Source organism: Myotis davidii, unplaced genomic scaffold (genome assembly GCF_000327345.1).
Source record: "Myotis davidii unplaced genomic scaffold, ASM32734v1 scaffold18, whole genome shotgun sequence".
In the NCBI taxonomy this organism is placed as follows: Eukaryota; Metazoa; Chordata; class Mammalia; order Chiroptera; family Vespertilionidae; genus Myotis; species Myotis davidii.
In genome coordinates, this window is record NW_006292696.1 from 7,459,887 (window position 1) to 7,485,600 (window position 25,714).

The 25,714-nt window shown below is 44.9% G+C and overlaps 1 protein-coding gene across 2 annotated transcripts in view; it reads right to left on the bottom strand.

Moving 5' to 3' along the window:
* Window positions 1-25,714, bottom strand: part of EBF1 (early B-cell factor 1) — a 392,963-nt gene that overhangs the window by 5,799 nt on the left and 361,450 nt on the right. For both annotated transcript variants that reach the window (XM_006766302.2, XM_015565648.1), the window contains exons 10-13: window positions 10,736-10,801; window positions 9,674-9,851; window positions 8,953-9,132; window positions 5,026-5,220 (exon numbers count right to left, since the gene is read on the bottom strand). In XM_006766302.2, the coding sequence (XP_006766365.2) occupies window positions 5,026-5,220; window positions 8,953-9,132; window positions 9,674-9,851; window positions 10,736-10,801 (619 nt within the window). The remainder of the gene's footprint in view (window positions 1-5,025; window positions 5,221-8,952; window positions 9,133-9,673; window positions 9,852-10,735; window positions 10,802-25,714) is intronic.

Sequence of the window (25,714 nt, forward strand, 5' to 3'; positions counted from 1 at the left end):
AATGCCTGCTCCGAGCCACCAGAGCTGAACTATTTCAAGACAAGGTAAAGGTGTGGATTTAAAAAAACTAAATAGCTCAGTTTACACAGGGTTAGCAAATAATTAAAATCAAACAAGCAAACATATCTGAGGGTATCCAGCGGGTGGCTTTGGTCTGCCACACTTCCCTGGCCCTCAGACCTCTTTCCCGAAGAAGTCCCATGTGTACCTACACCCAGAATTCTGCATACGCCATCGGGGTTACAGCTCACTATATCTCTCCTGCGACTTCCTAAAGTCTGGCGCAGAACCCTTACCGTTCGGTACATTTTGGGAAAACATCATTTGTGGCCTCTGAGCTCAGACACCTCTAAAGAGGTCGTTTCATAAACTTCACTGCAGAATGCAGGGGTGCTCCCGGAGCTACCAGGAGCCGTCTTCCCATGTCTGTGCTGTAATCCTCAGGATTGCTTATGTGGGTGAGAGGGCTGGGTGTCTGAAGCTTGGAATGTTCCAGCAATGCCACTGGCATGTTGACTTACCCAAGATTTCCATGAGGACATGACACGCTGAAAGCCCCACGGCCAAACTTTTCACAAGACCGAGGGCACTGCCGTCCCTGCTGGCAGCTGGGCGACCATGTCCAGTGACAGGAGCCCGTAGGAGTAGTGGTTTGAAAGGCAGTGCTTTTTTTTTCAGTATAGTTTTCACGTTTGGTGAGAACAAAACAAAATAGGAAGTTTTGCAGAGCTGGGGGACTTTGGAGTGTGGGCTTCCTTGAACCACCGTATGAGTAAGAATTAGGAGCTAACCAGGAATAGAGTGAGGAAAGACTTACACAAATTGTACACGTGCTCAAAAAAAAAAAAAAAGAGACAATTCCATAGGGTTCACTACTGGACCGCATGGCACCCCAAGTCGGGTGGGCCTGGCCGGTCTGAGTCTCAGCCAAGCAGGGGAAGAAAAATCTCAGTATGTGGGTGTTCTGGCCTTTTGTTTTATAGATCTTATATGTATGTTTTGTTTTGTTTTTCTCACTTGGGAATATTTTTTCCTTTGCTCCTCAGAGAGAGTGGACGGGGAGAGAGAGAGAAGAGAGAAACACATTGACTGGTTGCCTCCTGACGTGCCCAGACTAGGGACAGGGAGTGAACCTGCCACCCAGGTACGTGTCCTTGACCAAGAATCAAACCCACAACCCTTCGGTGTGCGGGTCGATGCTCTAACCACTGAGAACACCAGCCACAGCCGACCTTTCATTTTTAACTTTTTGCTGCCCAGAAAAGGGGGGCGGGAAGGAGGGCAATGGCGTGGTGACGGCCTTCTCTGGGCTGCCCCTCTCTCGATTAATGAAGTCCTTCCTCTGAGGCCTGAGATTGCAGACAACCCCTGCTCGGGGGCCGTGGCTTTGGGAGAAGTGGAGGGGCGGATGTCTCAGGACAATGAGCAGGCTAGGTGACTCAAGTCTGCCCTATGAGAGCGGCACGCCGGGGAGTCTAGCGTTGGGACTTATCAACGGCTTTCTCTAGAAAAGAAGGGAAGATGTCTCCGCATTTTCCCAAGTTTTTTATGGATGTCCGCTGGTTTTAACATTCGGAAAAGGGTTCTGTGGGCAAAGAAGCTTAGGAAACATTTGCTTGTTTGGCTGTAGGACATCTCAGGGCCCTTCGTGCACTTAGGTGCATTATGGATCTCCAAGACAGCAGTCCAGTAAAGACCATTTTCTAGACGTGTTTCCCCACAACATGGAAACTGGTTTTTAGCAGAACATCGTGTAAGGCTCTGGAAGGACTGAGATTAAGAATCACCTTGTCCTAAAAAATTTCTCAAGATGTACGGTAAATTGTCAAAGGTCTTGCCTCCTTGGGAGAGAAAGCCAGCTGGGATCATAGTAGAAACTGTGAGTGGTCAGATGTATGTAAAGAATGGAGTGAATGACTTCCTGTTAAGGTCTTCCTGTCAACCTTCTCCCTGCTTCTTGGCTTCACACACCAGGGTGCTGAGGGGCTTCCTGGTGACTGCACATGCCTCTCTGGCTCAGGTTTCCCTAATCCTTCTGCTTCAGTGCCCCTTCCTCCATGTCCCTTGGCTCGAATCCTACCTGCCCTTCACCCACGGTCCATTTCAAAGGCAACCTCTCCAGTAGGCTGGCAGGCACGCTCCCTAACCTTCCCCTTTAAGCTTCTGCAGCATCGTGCCCAGCCTTCCCCCAGACAGACCTGCCTTCATTCCTGTGGTGGTTGTTGCACTGATCTTCATGCAGGGAACTTTTTAAGGTCAGGACGGTGTAGTCTACATGGGCCTAACCCAGAGGCTTGGCTATAGTTTAGCCATAGAGCATAAGGATTTACAACGGTAAGTCTGCCTACTTGCCAGCTGTGTAACACTCAATGAGCTACCTTGGCTATAAGTCTTGGTTTCTGCATCTGTAAAATGGGGACAATAAACAGTCTCTATCAAAGGGTGGTGGGGAGGTTGAGATAATGCAGAAGCCAGGCTGGGATCAAGCTCTCCCATGTGAGTGGTTGTGACCTTCATAACCTCCATCATGTGAGGCTGCTGTGCTTCCTTCTCGGGGAACAGCCGGGCTTCGGTCACTAGCAGAGGCTAAGGAAGGGATGCTGGGGATAAGACCTTTAAGAAGTTGGCTTTATAGAAAAAAACAGGATGAGGTACAATTAGCAGAGTGGCGGTTGGAGGTAATAGGCCTTTAAAGTACTTAAGCAGCCTAAGTGTGTCACCTCTAATCTTGTTTACATGGTCAATTTGCTTAACCAACTCTTCCTGTGTCACTTGTCCTGTCTTAATGATCACAATCCTGAACTAGGGGGGTCCAAAGGAAGCAGGGGTTACTGTAACGATGAGAAGGAGGAGGAGGAATGTAACACGCCAGAGGTTCTTACCTGCAATTCTACAACCCACCATGTCCTTTTCTACAGAAGAAGTGGGATTCAGAAAGACGATGTAATTCTTTGGTTCTAGTTCTAGGAGCCCAGAGTCTGACTGCCACCTTGCTCGGGGAGACCCAGGCCCCACGCAGGTGCTTCCTGGACTGTGTGCAGAGGGTGTGCGGGGGCCCTGCCAGGTGAGTGTCTTGGTTGGGAATGGAGCAGGCAGGGGGTAGGATGGAGGATGGCATCAGAATTGACTTTTAATTTCTCTACTCATATCTCCCCCACAGCCACCCTCCAAAAGTAGGGATCTTTGGTCCATGACAGTGTCAGGAAAACAACCACTGGCAGGAATCTCCTGGACACATGCTCAATCAGAAGGAGAGGGCAGTGCACTCCCGAGTTACCCTCAAACCCTCCACGCTCTGCATCTTGGAGAGGTGGTGGATAACCAGAAGTAGGGGGGGGGGATCTTGGTACTTCTGGAGTCTGTGCAGACAGGTTAGAAACACCCTGGCAGGGGCAGGGGGGGAAAGGGGGACAAATGCACAAACCTAGCATGTGTCCCTGTCTTGAAGTCCTTTCATCATTACACACATCCCTATACTACCAGATGTTCCCTGAATTCAGAAGTTCTAAAACCTGGGCCAAATCCCCATTTTTCCATCCCTTCTTTCTCCTGCCTTGCTCAGCATGGCATGGAAAGGTGCTCAGTACTACCTGTGTGACCTTGAGCAAATTGGGCCTTAATTTCCCCATCTCTACAGTGGGGATAGTACTGACCTCAAAGGGTTTTCAGAATCAACATAAGGTTCCATCAAGGTAAAGTGTCCAGCACAGAGTACATGTATATATGAATATAAATAAATATACATGCACTTATACACAAGAAACAGGGCTAAGAAGTCCCAAACAAGTCTGCTGCCCTCCATCAGTGACCAGGAGTGTGACAGCCACTGAAGGGAGGCACCATAGGGAGCTGTGTAGGCCAGGGGTTAGGGCCACAGACCTTGCTGGGTTTACATTCAACCCCACAGTTTACTGGCTAGGCCTGTGAGCAGGTATTTACTCTCCTTATGCTTCAGTGTTACCATCTGTATAACGGAGACCATAATAGTCCTCATATTACATCAGGAAGATGTGGGGATCAAGTAAGACAAAGTATGCTCAGTCTTTCGCACATGCCTCTTGTGTGCTGAACAAATGGTAGCAGATCATTTAATTGATGATATTTCTCTGCCAGCTGCCTTAGGAACCCTGGAGACATCTGTTTTGCACCCCAGCCCCCCCGAGGAGTACAGTGCCTGGGAGATGGGAAGAGGAGATGCAATTTCTGAGCCTGAGTTGGAAACCAGCTTCGGCCATACCAGCTTTTGGAGATCATGCACTTTGACTGTGAGTACCTATCACACAACCCTGCTGTGGGAAAGAGAATGAGGTGGAACAGGTCCACACCACGCAACCAGCACATGAGAGAAATGCAAGGAGTGGTGGACTTGTTTTAAAAACGTGGGTGTTATTTTTCTCAATGAACAAAAAGGTCACTTTAACTCTTGGTGACTCTGTTTCCTGTATTCCATGATAGGGAAGAGATTGAACAATTTTAATGAATACTCCAGTGGTGTTTTGGGGTTTTGGGTTGCCAGTAGTAAGTCTTGAGCTTTTGTCCTATGCTGCTCCCATGTCAGGGCTCTGATCAGGCTGTGGCTCACCCCCTCCCCATTATCAGCCCCACACATGCTCACTCTGCCACAGCCAACAGAAGGGGAAGGTTGAGTGACCTACTTCAGGAGAAGGCCAGTCCCAGGAGAGACCCTGCAGTGGAGAACTTGCTAGAGTCCACAAAAGACTGGTCTGATTATGGCGACCACAGGGGATGAAAGAGGAGAAAGAAAAACGGTGGCATTAGTAAACGGAAACAGTATTCTCAAGCAAATCCCCGGCCTGAGCAGAATTCCTAGAGTTGGAAAGAGGGCTGCTCAGGCAAGTCCAGCAGAGGAGGGCTGGGGCCAGGGCCAACGACAGTGAACACAAATGAACAGATGAGATGAGGGCAGAGAGAAGCTGATCTCCTCTGCAGCAGAGACACATCTGCTTCAGGCCTGGGAGTGTGGAGTCAGGGCATCTGGTTGGCCCAGTGGGGCCTGGGGCTTACCTTGCAGGCTGTTCCCATTGGTGCTGGTGCAGGTGGGAGGCGGGGAGGTCTGGGGTCTGACGACTGGTGCGAAAGCACTCTTCTGTTTCACGGCTGAGACCATGTTGGCTGGTGAGAAGGAGAAGATGCCGGAGGAGCTGCTGCAGTTGGAGGGGAGGCTTGTGGAAGAGGCCATGGTGGGGCTGGATGGCACGACTGGGAGAGGCAATGGGAAAGCAGAGATTAGCAGCTCTCCTGGCATCCCAACACAAGGTGGCTCAGACTGCCCCTCCAGCATGAGCCTTCCCTGAACACGCAGGAGCTGGTCTGCTTTCATCGTTGGTACAGGTACTTGGCACGTGCTACCTTCTGTTGGTGGTGATCTTCTTTGTGTTTATTGTGGGTCTACTATGTGCCAGGAGCATGCGAGGCACTGGGTGCCCCAGGCCAGGGAACCACGTGCTCTTACAAGGGTTGGGGTAGCACAAAATAGCAACAAAAGTGAGCCTGGCCAACTCTGTAGAGGTAGGAAAGGGAAACCAGAGAAGGCTTCACAGAGGAGGTGTCAGGGAAAGCATTCCTGGTGGAGCCTAACCTGAGGTTCCAGCAAAGGGGTTGGGGACATGAGGTAGAAGGAGTCCAGCCTGAGAGTACATGGTCACTGCTGGAATGAGAGGGGGTGAGGAGGAAGGGTGACTGAAGGCAACACCAGGATTCCACAGGCACCGACAGCGGGAGGTGTGTATGTGTGGGTTCCTTTTCCCCACATGATGGTGTGGGTTCCTTAAGAATATGATTGTACCTTGATGCTCCACAACACAGAGATAGATGGATAGGAGGCAAGGTGGACAAGTTGACTGTAATGTGCAACCTTTGTAGCTCATGCAGAACTACAAGTCAACATTCCAAATCCCCTCTATCCCAGTGAAGTGGAATGTAAATGTTTGTGAATTAACAAGCAGTATGATAGGAGGAGTCTTATGTAAATACTCCCAGTCTGGTAGGAGTGGGGATGTGGATTATCAATGATGGGAGAACTGCCGTGGGCAATTCAGAGAGAAAGAACACCTAGCTGCTTGGGAATACGAAAGAGTTTGGGAGACACATCTTGTCTACCAACAACGGTCCTCTCATCTTTTGCTCGTCGCTAATCATCTCTTGATTACCTTTAGGAGACAGAGATGTTGCACCTTCTAAGTCCTCTACACTCAAGACTAGTATTTCCATCTATTCCCTTCAGGCTCTGTCCTCTCCTGGGAAAAGTATGAATGCTGTCCAGTGATTCCCAGGCACTTAATTCAATTCTAGGTACTTCCTTCTACTGTGTTATTTCTCATATTATGTCATGAACATTATATATTGCTTTATCATTCAGAAGACATCTTCCCGTCTTTTTCAGCTTATGTCATTGGCCAAGCAAGTTAAGTTAGGCCTATTCTATCCTTTTTACACCTGAGCCAATGGAGCCAGCTGAAACTCAGAAAACAGCGTGACTTGCCCAAGGGCCATAGCTGGAATGGTGAAGCCAGGAACCACACCCCAACGCAGTGCTCTTTCTACCACACCATCCTGCAGAGGAAAAAGAGAGCCAGGAGAAAAGGCTCCCCTCCCAGGGGCCCACCAGAGTCCCAGGGGTTGCGGAGGTGGGCTTACCCTTGGCCTACTGACTTGAGAAAGTTAAGGAAGTGGGCATCAAATTGGTCACAGGCAGCAGTTGCCAACGGGTAAGCGACCCCTTGCAATGGGTTCTAGGTGGCACACAATCGAAGGCACTGAATGCTTTATACAGCAGAACACAGAGCCGCCATCCTCGGAGTTTCCACAAACATTTCCTAAACTGTACTTTTTCTTTTAATGAGGCCAGCATTTTCATACACCTCTTAGGATTTGTAAATGTGAAAATACGCTTAATAATAACACCCATTTAAATTGCAAAACCCCTACACTGGAGGTTTGGTTTTTAAATATTCCTAGACTTGAAATCCTGCTGGTTCACCGAGGAAGGCAATTAATCTCATTGGCAAATAAGATGGTGATGTGTATTTAGGTGTAGGGAGTGTGAGCAGAGAGAGGGGTGAGAGATAGTCAAGCAGTTCCATTTGTTACAACGTTATTAGTTACCACCCAGCACACCAGAAAGTGTGCTCACCAGTGGAATGTCTTATTTTACTTTTTTTTTTTTATCCTGCGAGGGATTTTTCAACATGAGTGGTTTATGAATAATTAAGTCTTATGGAAGCAAAAATTTGAATCTGCTGGGCTTGGTGTTTATTGTTTTATTTGCATTTATGCAGATGAAACCGTCCCATCTGAGAGCTTATTTGAGAATTTAATACTATATTTGTGAGCACTAAGGAAATCAATTAATGGAAATTAAGTGTTGGAAGTTTCCCGGCTGACAGATGCAATCTCAGGCTCAAGTCGCTTGCTGTCTGCACGGGCTTGAGAAGACGGAGCAATCCAAGCCCTTAAATTGAATTGCTACCATATAGCAATTAGTTTATTGATTTAATTAAGAGTGCCACCTTTTAATTTTCAGGTCATGATGGAGACATTTTCTGATTGAATAGATGGGAGAACACGGAACTGATCTATGAGAAACAACCTTCCCATGAATCAAAATCTATGTGGAACTGGCCTTCAACGTCGACCCTCAAGCAGACAGACATAATATAAGCGGGTTATTGGAGAGGGAAATTCTAAATGTTCAACAAGCTGATGATTCCAAACAAAGTAGAAATAGTTAGCACACACTTACCCCAGAAAACAAAAGGCCCTAAGTATTGCTCAGAAATAACTTTGAAACTTTCCAAGGATTAGCACTCTCCACATGTCCACCATAAGAGACAGCATCACGTTCAGTATTTTTAGCTAAACCTCATTTAAAAAAAAAATCATGAATATTCTTTCATTGAACAATACGTCTTCTATCATCCTATCTTCCTACAAATGCCTAAGAGTTTGGCCACAGCTCACACAACAAGAGTCACGCACATCGTCCAAGATGAACTTGGCCGTCTATATAAATATCCCCAGAGGGAGCCCACGAGAATGTAGAGACATATCATTGAGGCTTTTTAGGTGCAATCTAAATGTGGCACCAGAAAAATATCCTAAGGTACACTTCTTTAAGACAAGAGCCAAGAACATTTCTTATGTCTGTGTGTGTTTCCTGTGCCAGGTTTTTGGAAAAAATAAAGTGTTTTTTTTTGTTTTGCATTGGTTGGTGGTTCTTTTTTTTAAGTGCATATCAAACACAAAGGGGGAAAAAATTCCAACCATTAAAACAACAAAGGAAATCAGAGTCCTCCCAGAGCCACCAGAAGGAACCCAGTCCTGCCAACCATTGTCGACCTCTGACCTCTAGAACTCAAGGTAATAAAGTTGTGTTGTTTTTAGGCACTGAAAACAAAGGAGTCATATTCCTAAAGGACGAGCGTTTATGTTTTAGACTATTTTTACTGGGCTATATTACCTGCCCCTCTCACTATTATCATTATGATCAGTACTTAGATTCACTGCATGTGCCTCTCATGGCTCAGGCACCAGGGACAACTGATGGCATTCATTCTTGTATCAAAGTCTCACAACGACTCTCTGGGAAGGAGGCTAGTTCCCCTCCATTTTACAGACCAAAAAACTGAGACTTGGAGAGGAGATCAGCTTCCCCGGGGCCACCAGTTAGTGACCCGTCTCCATCTGATTCCAGGCTGGGGTTCTGGCTGTAATAGCATACTGCTGCTTTGGGTTGCAGCAAAGTTCTGATGGTTAGGGCGATTTGGGGGGGAGAAAGGGGAGGCAGATGTGTCTAATGGAAACAGTGCTGCCCCCAGCATCACCTGGGTCAATGTTGGGCTGCCAGGGCACGGCCCAGAGAGCTGCATGGTGGGCCACACAGCACAATGCTGAATTCCCTGCAGAAGACATAGGACACACATCTGTACTTACTGGCATAGGGCGAGTTGGCAGCCGAGCCGTTGAGGAAGGTCGGGGAGCCACCCAAATTGGACATGGCGGCTGTGCCGTATCCATTCATGCTCGTGGTGACGGAGTTATAGTTGGTCTGCTGGGGGGTGGTGCTCGGCACGTATCCGTGTGGTGAGACGCTGCTTGAGTTGCGGGTGAAACCTGAGGGGTGGGGACAAAACCAGGGGTGAGGGTGGCGGTCCTGGAAGATGGGGCAGGGAATGGCTGTCCCCATGCCGTGCCCTGGAGGAAAGGGGTTGGTGATTCATGGGAGGGGCAGATGGTGCTGGCTCTGATTAAAATGGGGAGCCCCAAAGGCACATTTCTTAGGAGATCGTAAATACTTAGCAGGGCCCTGAGACGTGCCAATGCAGGGCCCGTAAATCATCATTTTGGAGCAGAAATAAATCCCAATTTACAAGTGTACCCTGAAGTGAACAGGTTCCTCTTCCCTGGTTTCGAACGCTGTGCTTTGGCCCCTCAGAACTTTAATTCCCGCACTCTTTGCGGTCTTGGTTGATGGTGAGAAGTCTGGTGCAGCGGTGGCTCCAGGCACGCATCTCTACAGCCCCTTCTACCAGCTTCCCTGACAAAATGCCACAATAGTGCCTGATGCACACTGGCGAGGAATCTCCCCTTTTGGTTTGTAGCTTCAGGTTTGGAAGGGACAGGGGACAGAGAAGAAGAAGAGCAGGCTCCTGACCCTGATTGGTGGCCTGCGAGGCCTCGGAGACATTCACGGCCAGTTGTCCACTGAAGGAATTGACGCCCATCATGCCCGCGTGGACGGAAGTGTTAGTGAGAGCTGGGAGCTGACTGTGGTTGCGGGGGACACTGTATAGGGCCTCTGCGATGTCAGCCGCTCTCTTCAGAATAATCTCCTGGAAAGTAAGAGGAGCACCCCCATTAGCTACCCCATCACACCCCAGTGACGCTACAGTCAGGGGCTCACTGTGGTCCATGCTCTGGGCTTCCCATGGCTTCCCATGGATAATGGCATTAATTTCTGCACCCGTCTCTGCAAACCTTCAGGTTTAGTCTCTTCGTCATCACCCCCATATCACAAATGGGGGAACTCACCTATTTAAGGACAGAGTTGGGCTGCAGAGAGCCCTGTCTGTCTGACTTGGGAAGCCCATTAACGAAGCCTTCCCTCCATACACCTCACAGTCTATGACAGCGCCCTGGGCACACACAGGAATGCAAGGCTATACACCACACACACACACACACACACACACATAACTCTCTGGGTCCCTGAGTATTAGTGGGACTGTGTCCCCTGCACATTGACTCAGGTGGCACAAAAAGAGTGAATCATTTGTCCGACTCATACTAGCATCCTCATACAAGGACGTGCCCTAGGAAATAGAGGAAGACAGTTATATTCAGATCTTGTTATACTTTTTAGGAGAAGAAATTAAACCCTTTTTTCCCTCCTCAATTGGCTTGAAAACCCTGAGGAATAACATAAAGCGGCAGTAACTCTCTCCCTCCATCATGAAGTACATTCCCACAGAAGATTTCGTTTTAAACAGAATGCCTCTTCGGGTAAGGAAAATGATCATAGTAGAAAAGGTAATAAAAAATTTTACAAAAGAAGAGAAGAATTGAATGGCTTTGCAACGTGATGTGTCTGAATGGCTTAAACACTGAACTCATGCAAGGGACTTTTATGGTTTCCATACGCTTCCATTACACCAAGGAATCTGAGACCTTACATTGAATGTGGAGCCCACCTAGGCTGGAGGCCCCATTCGCTCACCTGGTTGTTGTGTGGCATCCCATACAGCGCTTCCACCAGGTCCGCAGCCCTCTTGAGTATGACTTCCTGTTGGGAGAGAAGCAGACACAGGCCTCTGAGTGAAAGCAGGTTGTCCTTATCCTGGCCACTCTCTGCCAAGGCACTGCTCTGAAGGCAGTAGCTCCGGGAACCCCCGGATGGTGCTAAATCACCAATTTGTCCCTGTTCACATACACACTTAATCGAGTCAAAAGGTGAGCATCGTTGGTGCTGCAGGATAAAATACATCACTCAAGCGCCTGCCATAGGCACGATAAAGCGCTCATGTGTTTATTGCCGAATACAATTGCGAGGTCATTTACTGGATGACTACAATCGATGTCATTCAGTGCATGTTATGAATCCCTAAGATGCGTTTATTTTGCACTTAATTGCTTATTCCAGGCACCATGACCTTATCAGACAGGTCATTTTCGAGGGATTTCCAATCAATCTTCAGCTACTAGAAGCATGTAGCATTAAACTTCTTTATCTCCATTGTGTGGCACAATCCCGACATAAGGGGGTGACATAGACAACCCACACTCCTCGGCCACGCACTGCTTGTCGAAGGCTCTCACCAAAGGGGTCTCCTGCCCCCAGGAGCTCCCTCTGCACGGGTTCTCACGACTGGCAGTGCCTCCGTCATCGTGATTCTTCTGTATTCCAGGATTGTTAGTATCTTCCCTGTTTGTTCATTCATTCTCATCTGAGATCTATGCTCTGTTGTTCGCTCCCTTCCCCACTGAATAAAATGTGTCTCCATCTTTTCATTTAGGTAGGCTTCCATATTTGGCTTGCGTGCTCGTTTCCAATAATATATGGCACTCCACAAAAGTGTGTGTAGTGGTATTTTTTTTGTTGTCGTTCTAACCAAACGCAATCCTTCCCTCTTCATTTTGCCCTAATTTTTTGCAGATTCATTTATACTGCAAAATGTGATACATGTAGAATGGAGGCTTATCAGAGAACCAAACCTAAAGGCATGCTTGGCTATGAGGTGACTTGCAAAAAGACAGGTTTACAATTTTTTGCTGTGGGTAAAAGTTTAAAAAAGAAGTCTAACTTTATTTTACACAATCAATTTCTGCACGGAGACGTAGTACCGCTCCATTTTCACACACTGGAGATACTGATCAGAAAATAGGGACATAATTGCATTCATAGCCTCTTCAAAAATTCTAGAACGAGTCTTGAAATGGCAAGCTCTTAGATACATATTAGCGTTCCTCAATGTTAAATTCTCCATAATATAAGATAAAATAGTTGTCATGCTGCAGGGACTACTATTATATATGTCCTAAATTCAAAAATGAGGGAGAGGGGTTTTCAGTTCCTTAATAAACATTGATGCTTGCCTTAAGCTGCTAGACCCCATTTACAAAAACAGTCCAGTTATTTTTCATAGCAGGAGTGAGAAGTATTATAGAATCAATGGGGTTTGAATCAATACATCTGAAATAATCCCTTTATGTTTCTAATGCAAGCGAGCAGCTAATTTATAGCCTTTTGTTTGCAGTATTGTCTGACCACAGCAGTTAATAATTCACCGCGCGATGGGCACGCTGAACTCTAGCCGCAGATCAAATTCAGCTCCACTGCTCTCTCTGTGGAACCTCGCGGTTTTCTCTGGCTCACAGGGAAGATGAAAACAAAACAAGGCCCAGATAGTTTACTTACTAAGATTTTACTTCTCTGGGTCTATGTTCACCTATTTCTTCAAATACATATTTATGCCAGTGTTTTGGGGTTGGCAGAGAAAGTGTTTTTTTCTTCCTTTTCATTTTGAGAAAAGACAATACACATCTCCTGTTTGTCAAGAGCAATAAGATGGGGAGTTTCTACACTTGTGAGCACTGTCATCCTTGAGGATTTTGAGCGGTGCTTCCTAATTTAGTTAATTGCACAGAACCAGGGAGGAGGGCGGTCAATATAAACCCCAAGATCTTTGAAGTTTTTGTGAACCTGAAAAAAAGGCCAACTACCCTTGTGTGCTATATGTTTTAATCTCATATATATTGTGTGATAAAGGTTTTCAATGATTTAATCCACGTGTTTTTTTCTTCATGTCAATACCTAGAGCTCTCCGCGCCATTAATCCTTTGAAAATGGAACGCCTGAATCTTGTTTCCTAAGGTTGACTCCTTCTTTGATCCGTGAAGCTGGGCCACGCGTTGCAACCTGGCTCCCTGCTATGGGTGGGTCACCGGCCCCACACAGCTTCAGACCAGCCGTCTCGAGGAGGGTGAACCTGGGTTATCACTTCAGCGATGCCCTTAAATGATATCTCGCCCATTTCAAAACGTCCCCCACTGCGGCATCCACTGTGGGGTTCACAGGAGAGCCCACATCTTGGTACTGCTTTGCCCATGTGACTCAGCTTCTATTAGTTATTTCCACAAATGGGAAGGAGAAAGGAAACGTCCGGGTCCTCTATGAGTGAGTGCCACGGGCCTGCAAGGTGCTTGGATTTCGGTGACCAGAAAATTGCTCTCACCTCCATGTCATTACGCTCCCAGGGAACTAGCCCCCAAGCGTGTTTGTGTTGGGATCTAATATATTGCCTTTCAATCAGGGCTGAGAGCCCCTGAACACACCGACAGAACATGACGAGCAGGTCAGGAAAGCAATAAAGATTTTACAGAGCTGTCCAAGGTGCTAAATTTACTCAATAATGGGTTTGGCACCATAGTGTTAACCTCTCATTTACTACCAGTTTGAGGGACTAAATTGAAGTAGCTGACTTCATTTACCTTGAAATGTATATTTTATGACATTATGTAAGTAGATGGAAAGGGCACTGCCGTTTTAACAATTTAAAGGCTAGAGCCCGTTTAAGATGAAACTTGAATATTTATTGTATATTGCACTTAAAGTATATAGAATGTTAAAATGTATTGATTAAATTTGTAAAAGGCATTATAACAATGACAGGTAGTATAAAAGATGTATGCCTTTTAAAATCAAATTGAGAGTATATGCTATCTTTTCTGTGGTCACAAGTGTAATTTTTTTGCAGTTTTATATGGTAATTGGAAAAATCTGTAATTTCACATTAGGAAATGATTGAGCCTGAGATGTGGGGGCGGGGGGGGGGGAGAAATTTCCTATAAAGGGAAGAGCTGGATGTTTCATATCATCTTTTGTCTCTGAAATTGTTCCTCAAGTCTTAGTTTTGTGGCATTAGGAGGGAGCATGGAATAAGGATCCTTATGCTCTAATGTGCAATTTTAATATTCCTGAGAAGAAAGAGCACTTGACTAGTACTAATAACTAATTTTTCAAGGCATTTATTTGTCAGGAGAGATTTCCTCTTCTTTTCATAATGTTTAAAACGTCTCCCCGCTTGCAGTTTAAAACATGAGGGTAGAGATTAGATTCTTCCAGGATAATTAATCCTATCTTTGGATTTTTAAAAAATACCCCTTGGGGGAATGAAGACGACAAATACTAGATCCTAAATATTGAAAAGTTTGGGAGTCTCCTTCCAGAGCCCATGCTTGTTCTCAGATTCATTCCGAGTTGGACTATTTTCTTCTTTTCATGGCCTCGGATTTCTTCTCCATTAAAGAAACAGAAAATGTTTACTTCTTGAAAACAACAACTTTTCACTCATCTATTCCCCCTCACAATTAAAACCTGGTTGCACCCATCGTACCATGACTGTCAATTGATAATTATATGCATAGGGGTCCGAAGAGAGAGAAAATGGATAAAAGTAAATCTATTTCGAGTTTGCAGACACACTGAGAAGACAGAAGGACAAATGGAGTCCCGGGAAATAGCCCAAGTGCAACTGTTCCAGGTTTTAGTTGGGTTTGAAGCCCTTATCATAACAATGCGGAGTGGGGTACAGATACAGAGGGAAGATTCCGCTGTGCTCCCTGCGTTGCAACCCAATCAATCAGCAAGTATTTTTTTTTAGCTTCCTGTGGCCCCAGTGGTCACACACTGATGATGACTTGCTCTCCAGAACCTTTCAGAGCATGCTGTCTTCCCAGAATCGAGGTACAGGGTTCTACTGGGATTACAAAAGATTCCCCCCAACAGTCTGCTCCTGCCCTCTCTATCCAATCTTATCACCCTGCACATATAAAGAACTGCTCACTATTCTGGTCCAGCTAGTCTTCCTCGCCTGGAAGTAAAATGTGGGGCTCCTTCCTCTCCCCACACCTCCACTCCTTCTGTCTCTCCTGTCAAATGCTGGCTTCAAGCTGTGAAAACTCCTTCCCACCCTCTAAAGCAGTGGTTCTTAACCTGTGGGTCGCGACCCCTTTGGCGGTCGAACGACCCTTTCACAGGGGTCGCCTAAGACCATCCTGCATATCAGATATTTACATTATGATTCATAACAGTAGCAACATGACAGTTATGAAGTAGCAACGAAAATAATTTTATGGTTGGGTCACAACATGAGGAACTGTATTTAAAGGGCCAGAAGGTTGAGAAGCACTGCATGGTGGTGGTGGTGGTGGTGGTGGAACAATGACAAAAATAACGATGGTTTACTGAAAGTGGGACACGGACTCATTCAGAGAGCCTGTTAAGGTATTGTCCATATCACCATTTCACAGATAAAGGAACTGAGCCTCAGGGAGGTCAGCTAGCTTTCCCTGAGTTCACACAACTGATAACGGAATGAGCAGGGATTCACGCCCAGGCCTGTTAGACATCAGAGCCTGAGCTTTTGAGAATTACATGATTCTCTCAGAACGAATCCCACATCCACTGGTACCCCAGCTCCTAATCTTTCTCGTTCTTCTGGGAAATAGTGCTGACTACCACCCAGCACAGCAGTACAAGCATCGTTCTGCTACAAGGGTCATTCAGCTCTACTCTTAAGTGTGTGAATGTTCGCTCTCCACACTCGGCTGTGGGTTCTTTAAGGCCAGTGATGTGTCTCAGTCTCCTTCTCTCAGCCTCTAGCACAGTGTTTACCAAATCAAGGGCCCTGAGAAATTCTTGTTGAAGAGTTTATTCTAAGATAGTTACTGATTTTTAAAGGGGCATGCTTAATATACGTGATGAAATGGCAATGTCGCATATTTGGCATGGTTTATAAAAGCAGGAGACTTAAATTTGGTGCTCCATTGGGCTCCAGACTTTCCAATCTAATATATAAATTCCCAAAAGTTAAGTCTTGATCACTGCAGGGATTTTTTTTTTTTATGTCCCTTCTTTGTTTGGATTTACTCTATGTCTCCTGCTGGCTTGCACTTACATTTTGTGATTAATGTAATGAATCATGTTGGGTACAGACATTATCTCAAGTTATAGGCTCCTAACAACATGAGTTTGGTCTTGATGAACATTAGCCTTTTATTAACTGTCCTCTTAGGGCCTTAGAAATACTTGGGAATTTGCACACTCTTGGGAAGCAGGCGTAGCATGTCTGATGTGCAGACATGGTCAATGCATCCTTCCTTCTGTTTCCTGAGAGTAAAATCTCTGATGATTATTTACCCTCCATGGCAAGTGTGTGGCTGATAAGCTCATATTCACTGCCTACACCTAGCCTTCTAGGGAGAAGGGAAATATTGGCTAATTCTCTAATAGTGACCCATTTATAGACCCAATTCACTGTTCTGAGTAATTCAAACTCAGGTAAGCAGGGGAGATGGTCTGAATGACCCCTCATTCACAGCACATAGAAGCCAACTCACAAAGCCAGATGGACACCCATTTACCAACACAACATGCATTTCAAGTTTCAGAATCATATTTGGAGACTCTGGGAACTCCCTCATAAAATAAGGTCCAGGGGTGCTTCTGTAACAGGGAGGACAGTCTGTGCTTGGCTTTCTGCCCCCTAAAGTGGGAAACGGTGTTTTGCAGGATGTAGAGGAAAACAGAAGCTAAACTACAAGCATCAAAGGCAAGTGGACGTGGGTGATTCCAGAGAAAGCAGCACAATACCTCTCTGACACGGCACGGTTTCCTGACACCCACTTATCAACAATCTGCCTTACTTTTGCAGGGGAGTCAGACATGGTGGGCACAGATACCAGCAGCATAAAAATGAAGTGAAGTGGCAAAAATCACTCCTGATTTAAAGGCGATACGCATCTATCAGTGAAACCAGCAGTGATTTCATGTGCCTCCTCACTCCGGAGTTGACTGGAGGGTCCAGTTGTGAGCAGTACATTCAGCTCACTTGCCCTTAAGTTCCAGCTCCTTCCCTGCCTGCTCCTGGAAGTCTGGGAGACACTACAGATTAGAAATCCTGAAAGCCAAAAATCGATGGGAACTGCCCATTCCCCACAGCGCTGGACGCACACGGCAACAAATACTAGTTGTACTGAGGTATTTCTGTGGAGGGTGGTTTTATGTCCCAACTTCCTTTGTGTTAATTCAGCCAAATGGAAAATTCCACCATGGTAGACTTTGCATTCTTAAAAATCATCTAATGAGGGCAGTGAGGGACAGAGTGAAACAAACCAAAATAATACTTGAGCACTGTTTAGTTTCCGATCCTCTGAGACATTCCTCAAATTTTTCATTTTTCTGGTAATATGAACTGGAAATGGAGCTTACCGCAGAGATCATTAGAAACCTTTACTCTCACGCTTTAAACTCTTTGCTCAGAAGCCCTGTGACTGAGAAGAGTCACTTACACTTAGCGTGGATATAATTAAACATGTTTCTGTTGAAAGGGGCATTCTCATTACTGCTAAGGACCACTTTAGAGTAAATTGAAATGGAAAGGAGGAGCATAGATGAGGCGTAGGTAGCAAGTGGTTATTCCTAGAGAGGCATAAAATGCCAAATGTGTAACAATTATATTTTACTGTCCTGCATTGTAAAGACTTCAGCGTATTTTATTATATAAGAAACGTTATCTGAAACTTACAGAATATTCCCAAGCACACTCGTTGCCCATCGTCTTGAAAGAAAAATAAAATCCAAACCTTAATCAAAATCTGCAGAAATTTCCAGAACAAAGGAATTCAATATTCAGAAGGGGTCTATGGCTATTGATACAAGAGGCATGGAAAGCATGCTGGTCTAGTCTAAAGTAAATGCAGTGGTCACTTCTCAACCTCCTTTCACCTTCAAGTTGATTTTATGTTCAGGGTGGATGAGGGCCCTCTTACTTCTCAGTTTATTATGGATCATCTGGCTGGAGGTGGTGCCTTTGTTAGACGTGGTACTGAAGAGTTCGGAACCACATGAAATTAAAGTAGGTTGTAAGCTAATGCAGCTCTGTCAGTGTAAGACATGCTAACTTACATGACTGACTTTTACAGTGGAAAGAAAACGCCTGTTTTCAAAGCAGCTGTTATTGCCTCAATGGAAAAGAAAAAAAAATCAATGAAAGCGAAATGAACAAGAGATTTTGTCTGAGTTGCAGTTAATACCACTGAAGAGCTATGGTTATTAAAAGGTCAACAAATAAATTAGCCAGAGTGTTATGAAATGAATGATTTGGCTTATAATTTTATTGAGTGAAAATTGTTCGCTGCCTATTAGACCAGGGAATTTTTATCTGGTGCCTCAATTACTGTTCCGTAAGCAATAATATAGTTGTAAGAGCTGTTGGTTCGATCGCGTGACCTCTGAGAAGCCGGCTAGGACAGCTGCCTTTACCGTGATGGATAACTGAGGGCGGCCTCCGCCAGGTGCCGGACCTCCCTTTCCTGCAAGGGGATCTCATAAAAGAAACATTACAGCTTGATTCATTTTACCAAAATGTGTGACTTTTCAAGTGTCAGCAGTTAAGGATAAATTGTGAAACCTGGTGTTCCTGAGAAGAGTTATGACAATGGCTTTCCCCCCGTCTTTTTGGTCTCCTGGCATTCTCTTCGAAATGGTGTCATGGTAATTGGTGAATGGGAGCCTGGGGTGCTTCCTGCCACAAACACAGTGAAAAATGGTGTTTGCACCCCTGTGAACCTGACCCGCTTGGAGGTAGAGAGCTGAACTTGGCCACCTCCGGCGGGCTCCTCTGATTCCAATCCGTTGTACCGGTTTCAGACCAATGCTCTGGGTTAGGTCCTGCTGAGTGGCCTTGGAAATCGGCCTTCTGATCAGGATAAAAGTCTCGGCTTAAAGAGAAGGCTATGGACAGAGGTGCCTTTCTCAGGGTAGGTTGTAAAGTCAGCACATGAAATAAAAACTGCCTAGACTCAAAATCACCCTTGAAAATCTTTTAAGTCGCCAAGGCCTGGGCTCTTAGAAACACAAAAGCCAAATATTAACTACTTCTGTTTCTCTTTGTCTTTTGGCGGTGGCTTCCCTTTCCTTAGGGTGGAGGAGGAGAAATATCTGGTTTGAAAGTAAAAGGGCCACTGAGTCAACTGAGAGATGTATTGTCACATGTACATAGGTGCATGTCTATGTGTGTGCATGTGGCATGTGTACACAAGTGTACGTGTATGTGTTTACGTATATTTAAACTTGAGTAAGTGATCTGTGCATGCTGGAACTACGCTGTACTTCAAAGAGATCTCAGGGAAGCATAAATATAGTTTGGGTTGTTTTTTGTTGTTGTTTTTCGTGTGTTTTTTGTTTGTTTTCTCCTGTTGTTTTTTTGTTGTTGTTTTGTTTTTGTTTTTTTTGCTTCTGACATTGTCGAACATCATCTGTTCTTATATGGACCTCCGGACAAATATTTCTGAATGATGATTCATGGCCTTTACAGGTGGTCTTAACTATAATTGCAATGGAAGTGCACTGTCTGCAGACCACTGAGGCTCAGCCCCTATTACTCCAAGGCTTAAATGAAGTGTTACTCAAGGCTGAAAACAGTGAGCAAGTCTGAAGACCTCCTAGTATCTCTGTTTCTAACGGCTTCGGTCTTTAAGAGGAGGATACTAGATGGTTGGCAGGTAGAAGTGAGTTAGCCCCTTGTTCCTCTTGTGACTTCCTGAATTAATGAGCAGTTATATTCAATGTTCTTTTTCATGGGGTGTGATATGAACTAAGTTAAACTTAGTTCCCCTCATCGAGATCTCAGTGCTAACAAAGACCTTGAAAGAGGTTCCAGAATTAAGCTATTGGAGTAATCTGTTGTTACAGGTCCCTATCACTCTGTAGCTAAGGAGTGAAAGAATGATGTCCAAGGTGCGTAGATGTGCACTTTACATCCCTGCTGCCACTTTCACCTGTTCAGGCAACCTTACCATAGTCTGTTACTACTTCCCTGTTTCCCCCTGGCCAAGTGGAGGGATACTTTTTTAAAGACTGGTTTGCAAAATTGCTTTTTGTTTTCTCCTTAAAACTCCCTTTTCTTAATTCTAGGAGGCAGGACTTAGGAGCTGGCTCTGGAGTCCAACAGAGTTGGCTCAAACCCACGCCCTGCCCTGTAATCTCTTCCTGGTCTGCAGAGCAGGGTTAATACCTGCACTTGGTTCAGCACACGCACTGAGAATAACACCAATAACCCCCACTTAACTTCCAGGGGACTTGGACACATTTCATGCATTTTTTTGAGTCAACGTATATTATCCACTCTGAGTGCTATTTGAAACGTTATTTGCAAAATACTGCGAAAGATTCTCAATGGACTAACGGTGAGGAAGGCTGGTAAGATAGAAAACCTCCATTTACCAGCTGCGTAAGCTTGAGCAGGTTACTTGTCCTTTCTGTGTCCCAGTGTCCTCATCTTTAAAATGGGCGTGATACCATAGGAGTACCGTGCTTTTTAACTAAAGCTAAATCTCCCTCTTCAGAAAAATGGTATATGCATGCAAGTGTGTGTGCATACTCATCACACACACATACACACACACACAAGTCTCTATATAGGTGTCCCCCAAAATTTGAATAATTATAAAGACAGTGTTTATTAAAATACATTTCATTTTCAAAATTGAGCTATCAGCTGTTAAAATGTGCATACATTTTGGGGACACCCTGTATAATTTCAGGGGTACAGAGATCCAGGTTACACTCAGCTGATGAAAAGAATCAGTTCGGGATACTAAGTCCCTAAACTATGTATATTATCACAGTGGGTAAATGGAATCTGCCCACAAGTTTTCTAGCAGATAGAGAGGAGAGATTCAGAAAATATACTGTTTCATAGTTTGTGTTTTTGACAAGAGAATGCAGAGACAAAATTTTTTTGAAATCATACTCAAGCGTGCTTTGTCTGACAGTCTATTCAATAAATGGTGTTGAGAAAACTGGACCGATACATGCAAAAAAATGAAACTAGACCACCTTCTTACGCCATATACAAGAATAAACTCAAAATAGATTAAAGAGTTAAATGTAAGACTCAAAACCATAAAAATCCTAGAAGAAAACATAGGTAGTAAAATCTCAGACATTTCTCTTAGCAATATTCTTTTCTGATATATCTCCTCAGGGAAGGCAAACAAAAGAAAAATAAACACATCGAACTACATCAAACTAAAACATTTTTGCCCAGCAAAGGAAACCATCAGCAAAATGAAAAGACAACCCACTGAATGCAAGAAATACTCACCAATGACACATCCTATAAGGGGTTAATATCCAAAATCTATAAAGAACTCATACAACTCAACACCAAAAAACAAACAGTTCAATTAAAAATGGGCAGAAGACCTCAATAGACACTTCTCCAAAGAAGACATACCAATGGCCAAAAGACATGTGAAAAGATGCTGAGTGTCCCTAATTATCAGAGAAATGCAAATTAAAACTATAATGAGGTATCACTTCACATCTATCAGAAAGGCTGTCGTCAATAAATCAACAAACAAGTACTGGAGAGGATTTGCATTGTTAGTGGGAACGCAGACTGGTGCAGCCACTGTGTGAAAAGCAGTATGAAGTTTCCTCAGAAAATTAAAAATGGAACTGCTTATCACCCAGCAATTCTACCTCTGGGTGTATACCCAAAGAAACCCAAAACATTGATTCTAAAGAATATATGCATCCATACATTCATCATAGCATTATGTACTACTAGAGGCCCAATGCATGAAATTCATGTACGGGTAGGGTCCCTAGGCCTGGCCAGTGATCAGGGCCAATCTGCCAGGCGATTGGCAGGCAGGGTGATTGGGGGAGGGGGAGCCCACTGGCACACACCTTGGCTGGTGGCCTGGCACCACCCGCTCACCAGCCTCGACCAGGGACAGCTTCTGCATTGAGCGTCTGCCCCTTGGTGGTCAGTGCTCATCATAACAACCAGTTGTTCCACTGGTTGGTTGATTTGCATATTTGGGTTTTATTATATAGGATACCCAACATATGGATACAATGCAATCCCCACCTATAGATCTCTCTCTCTCTCTCTCGCCACTGTTTGTATTTCTGGAATGGAAAGCCATCCCATCCAGCAAGCACATGGGATGGCTGTAATGAAAACTGATAAACACAAGTAGTGCCTGAGATCAGCAGTCGTAGCAGAAGTGTTATCATGTCAGGGATACGTTATCCACTTAGAATACTAAGGGGCCCAGGTTAAACCAGCAGTCGAAAGCACAGATGCCACCCTAGTGGGTTTGGCTCAGTGGATAGAGCATCGGTCCACCGACTGAAGGGTCCTGGGTTCGATTCCGGTCAAAGGCATATACCTAGATTGCAAGTTGGATCCCAGCCCTGGTCGGGAGCATGTGGGAGGCATCTGATGAATGTTTTGCTCTCACATTAATGTTTCTCTCTGTCCCTGGCCTTTCCTCTCTCTTTAAAGATTAGTATGTAGGTAAAAAAAAAAAAAAAAAAAAAAAAGAATGTCATACATATATACAATGGAATACTACTCGACCATAAAAAAGAATGAAACCTTACCATTTCCAACAACATAGGCACACTTAGAGAGTATTATGCTAAGTGAAATAAATCAGACCGAGAAAGACATATGACTTCACTTCTATGTGGAATCTAAAGAACAAATTAAACAAAACAGAAACAGACCCATAGATGCAGAGAACAAACTGATAGGGTTGCCGGGGGGTGGGGGGAGACAGTTCAGAAAAGTACAGATTAGTAGTTACAAAATTGTCATAAGGGAGATGTAATAATGAACAGCATTGGGAATATAGTCAATAATATTGAAATAACTATGAACAGGGCCAGGTAGGTGCTTGAATTATCAAGGGTGGGGATCATTTTGTAAAGTATATGACTGTCTGACCACTATGCTGTACACCTGAAACTAATATAAAATAATATCGAATATCAACTGTAATGGAAAAATAAAGAAATAAAAAGTGCTTTGTCTAAGAAGTATTGTAACCTATTATTTGCTTTTGTGTCTGTAGTTTTTGTTTGAGTCACTTTAGTCCCTGGATATAATGTTAATAGAGTTTCTTCAAATTAAAAAATAACTGAGTTAATAAGATGAGAGAGTGTCATGGTGTGGAAGATAAAGATGTAGGGATTTCTTTATCCTTTTCTGAAACCCTTTAGTCACCCTCTTTTCTGCTAACAGGCAATGAGGTTATGCAAAGAGTTCATATTTGTATTTTCCCTGATGCAACTGTGGCTTCTGAATCACTGATAGTCTTTGCATAAAGACTAGAACAATAACAGCATAATTACAATACAATGTATACAGCGGGCTCCCGGTTCCTTTTGCCCCAGCTCTGTATTTATGATAAATCACCAAACACAAACGCTCTTTAGGGAGGGCGGTTTTGGGTCTCCTCTCTCCATTGAGCAAAAACAGGGCCTGCGACTAGAGTCTAAATTTCAATTCTGCAAGTGTACAGTCGAACTGCATAATATTTGGCTCGACGCAGTGCACCACCGAGCCACTAAATGGCTGATTTACTAAATTATTATTAGATGAGCCCTTGCTGTTCCAAATGAAAGTGCAGTCACTGTCTTCCTTCATGGTGTGTTCAAATTGTTCTGTGTTTAAATATTCAGCATGAGGCTAATGTGAGCCGATGAACTGAGACTATAAACATTCACTTTCAATACAGACAGAGCGACAAGGATGCAACCTATCGTGGGGCTGCGGAGGCGAGGATGATTCATATGGAAGGATGCTGCTGCCTGCCTCCATTACTTTAGGGTGCTCTTAATTAGCACGGTGTTGGAAATGACTGATTCCCACGTCCAGGAAGAGCAGGGTCTCGGGGGCTGGGGTCTTTGTCCAGGGCCAATGAAAGAAGTTTCCTTGAGGATTTGTGGCCCATGCCCTTCCGGCCTTGGGAATAAGGCTGCACCACACCAGCCGGGCATCGTGTCTTCCAGAAGAACTAGGGTTCTGACAATCAGTCCTTTTTAGACCCACGCAACGGTCTACAGTCCCTCCTCACTACCGTCCATCCCTCTGCCACCCACCTTCCTTACAATCCCCACCCACTGCAGGGCCGCCCCCTGCACCTCACCCGCTTCCTTACTGACACCTGCTGGAATGAAGAACAGCCCTGTGCTCCTTGGACAAAGATGACGCCTCCTCCGTCCTCCCCTTTGAGGGCAGTTATAGGCAAGCACTTAAAATACTGTGATCACTTACAGTAGATTAGAATTTTTTTATTGGTGCCGTGTTGCCATAACAACACCAAGACAGCAGATGACTTAAGCTAAGCTTGCAAAGCAAAAGGCTGCTCATCTGGCAGTTAAAATGAATACAGTTCATTTCACAAGTTTCCCATATGGACCCTTAGTGTATGGTAATGAGGAGACCATATGGTGAGAGAAACTGCACTGAGAACAATCGGGCTCCCCCGGCTGAGTGGGAAGTTGGGAGAGAAAGCCTGGCTGAGGGACCCACTCTGGTGTGTGCGCTCTCTGGGCTCCAGGTTTGGCTGAGGTTTGTTTGGGGTTTTGTTTGGGGTGGTTGTTTTCCATGGGGCGTTTCGCATTTCTTAATCTGTTCCTTAATATTTCGGCTGTGCGAAATGACAAACATCTTGCCGATTTTGCAATATCATTCATCACGAACTGTCAGCAGTGTTTGCAAATCTGACTTGCAAGATCTTTGAAACGTGTTGTTCTTAAAAGGCAACAGTACGAAGTTTTGAGACAAAGTGCAAGAGAATTTAAGCACTTCTGACAAGCGGAAACATTAACAGTAATCATTTTTAAAACACTCACATCTTTTGCCTGCATGTTTAGCTGTAAATAATGCTAGAATGTATAAAAGCTTTAAAGTAAAAATGTAATAAATACTTTTTATTATGTTTCATAAAGGATGAAAAATGCTGTGAGTAGCCGGGTACACACGTTACCTATACAAGCGCATGTAGAGAGACAGATAGCTCCTCCTCCTCACTGCTAACCAGATTGGAGACCTGGGCGGACAGCTTGAAAAAGGCTCTGAAGTCAATCCTGAACATACATGCTTCATGAAAGATGAATATAAATGCGTTAGTTAGACACGGTGAGCTAAATTAGAAGGTCAGGCAGGGCTGGGAGGGCTGAAAAATCACACAACCAGTGAGTGTAATTACTCTTTTTTAAGTCTATTAAGTGGTGTTGTTCTATCAGGGCTCAGGGGTATAGCACATGAAGAACAAGATAAAGTAATGTGTATTTATTACTCCCACTGGATCAATTTACCAGATATTTTCAGCTCCATAAAGCAAAATACACAAATGCCGCCTTTGTTACTTTTCTCAAACTGCTTCATTTTCTCCAAAAGAGGGAATGGCTCTTGGAGAAAAAAACATGTTGGCCCCCTGGAGGTCCCCAGGCCAACCCCTCTGGGTGGGGAAGTGGGAGAAAGCTGGTGGGAGCTGGACTAGCATGGGGGTGAGGTGTAGGTGAGGGACAGGAGAGGGAAGCGAATTGCCTTAAGGCCAAATTACATCGGTTTCCAGATCTGAGGGGGAGGCAGGAACTCTATGCAGTGGCAATAATGAGCCTGAAGACCTGGGCTTGAACTGTTCTCTAGCTGCTGGCTGAGACATTGTAGGAGTCACTGGCCCCCTGGGGGCTCTGGTTCCTATGCAATTGGGAGCACCCACCTCGCAGACATGTGTAACCTCCATTTTCTGAAGTCTTGTTAAATGCCAGAGAGACCTCTCTGCATGAATTATCTCATTAACACCCAACAGCAACACTGCCGGCAGC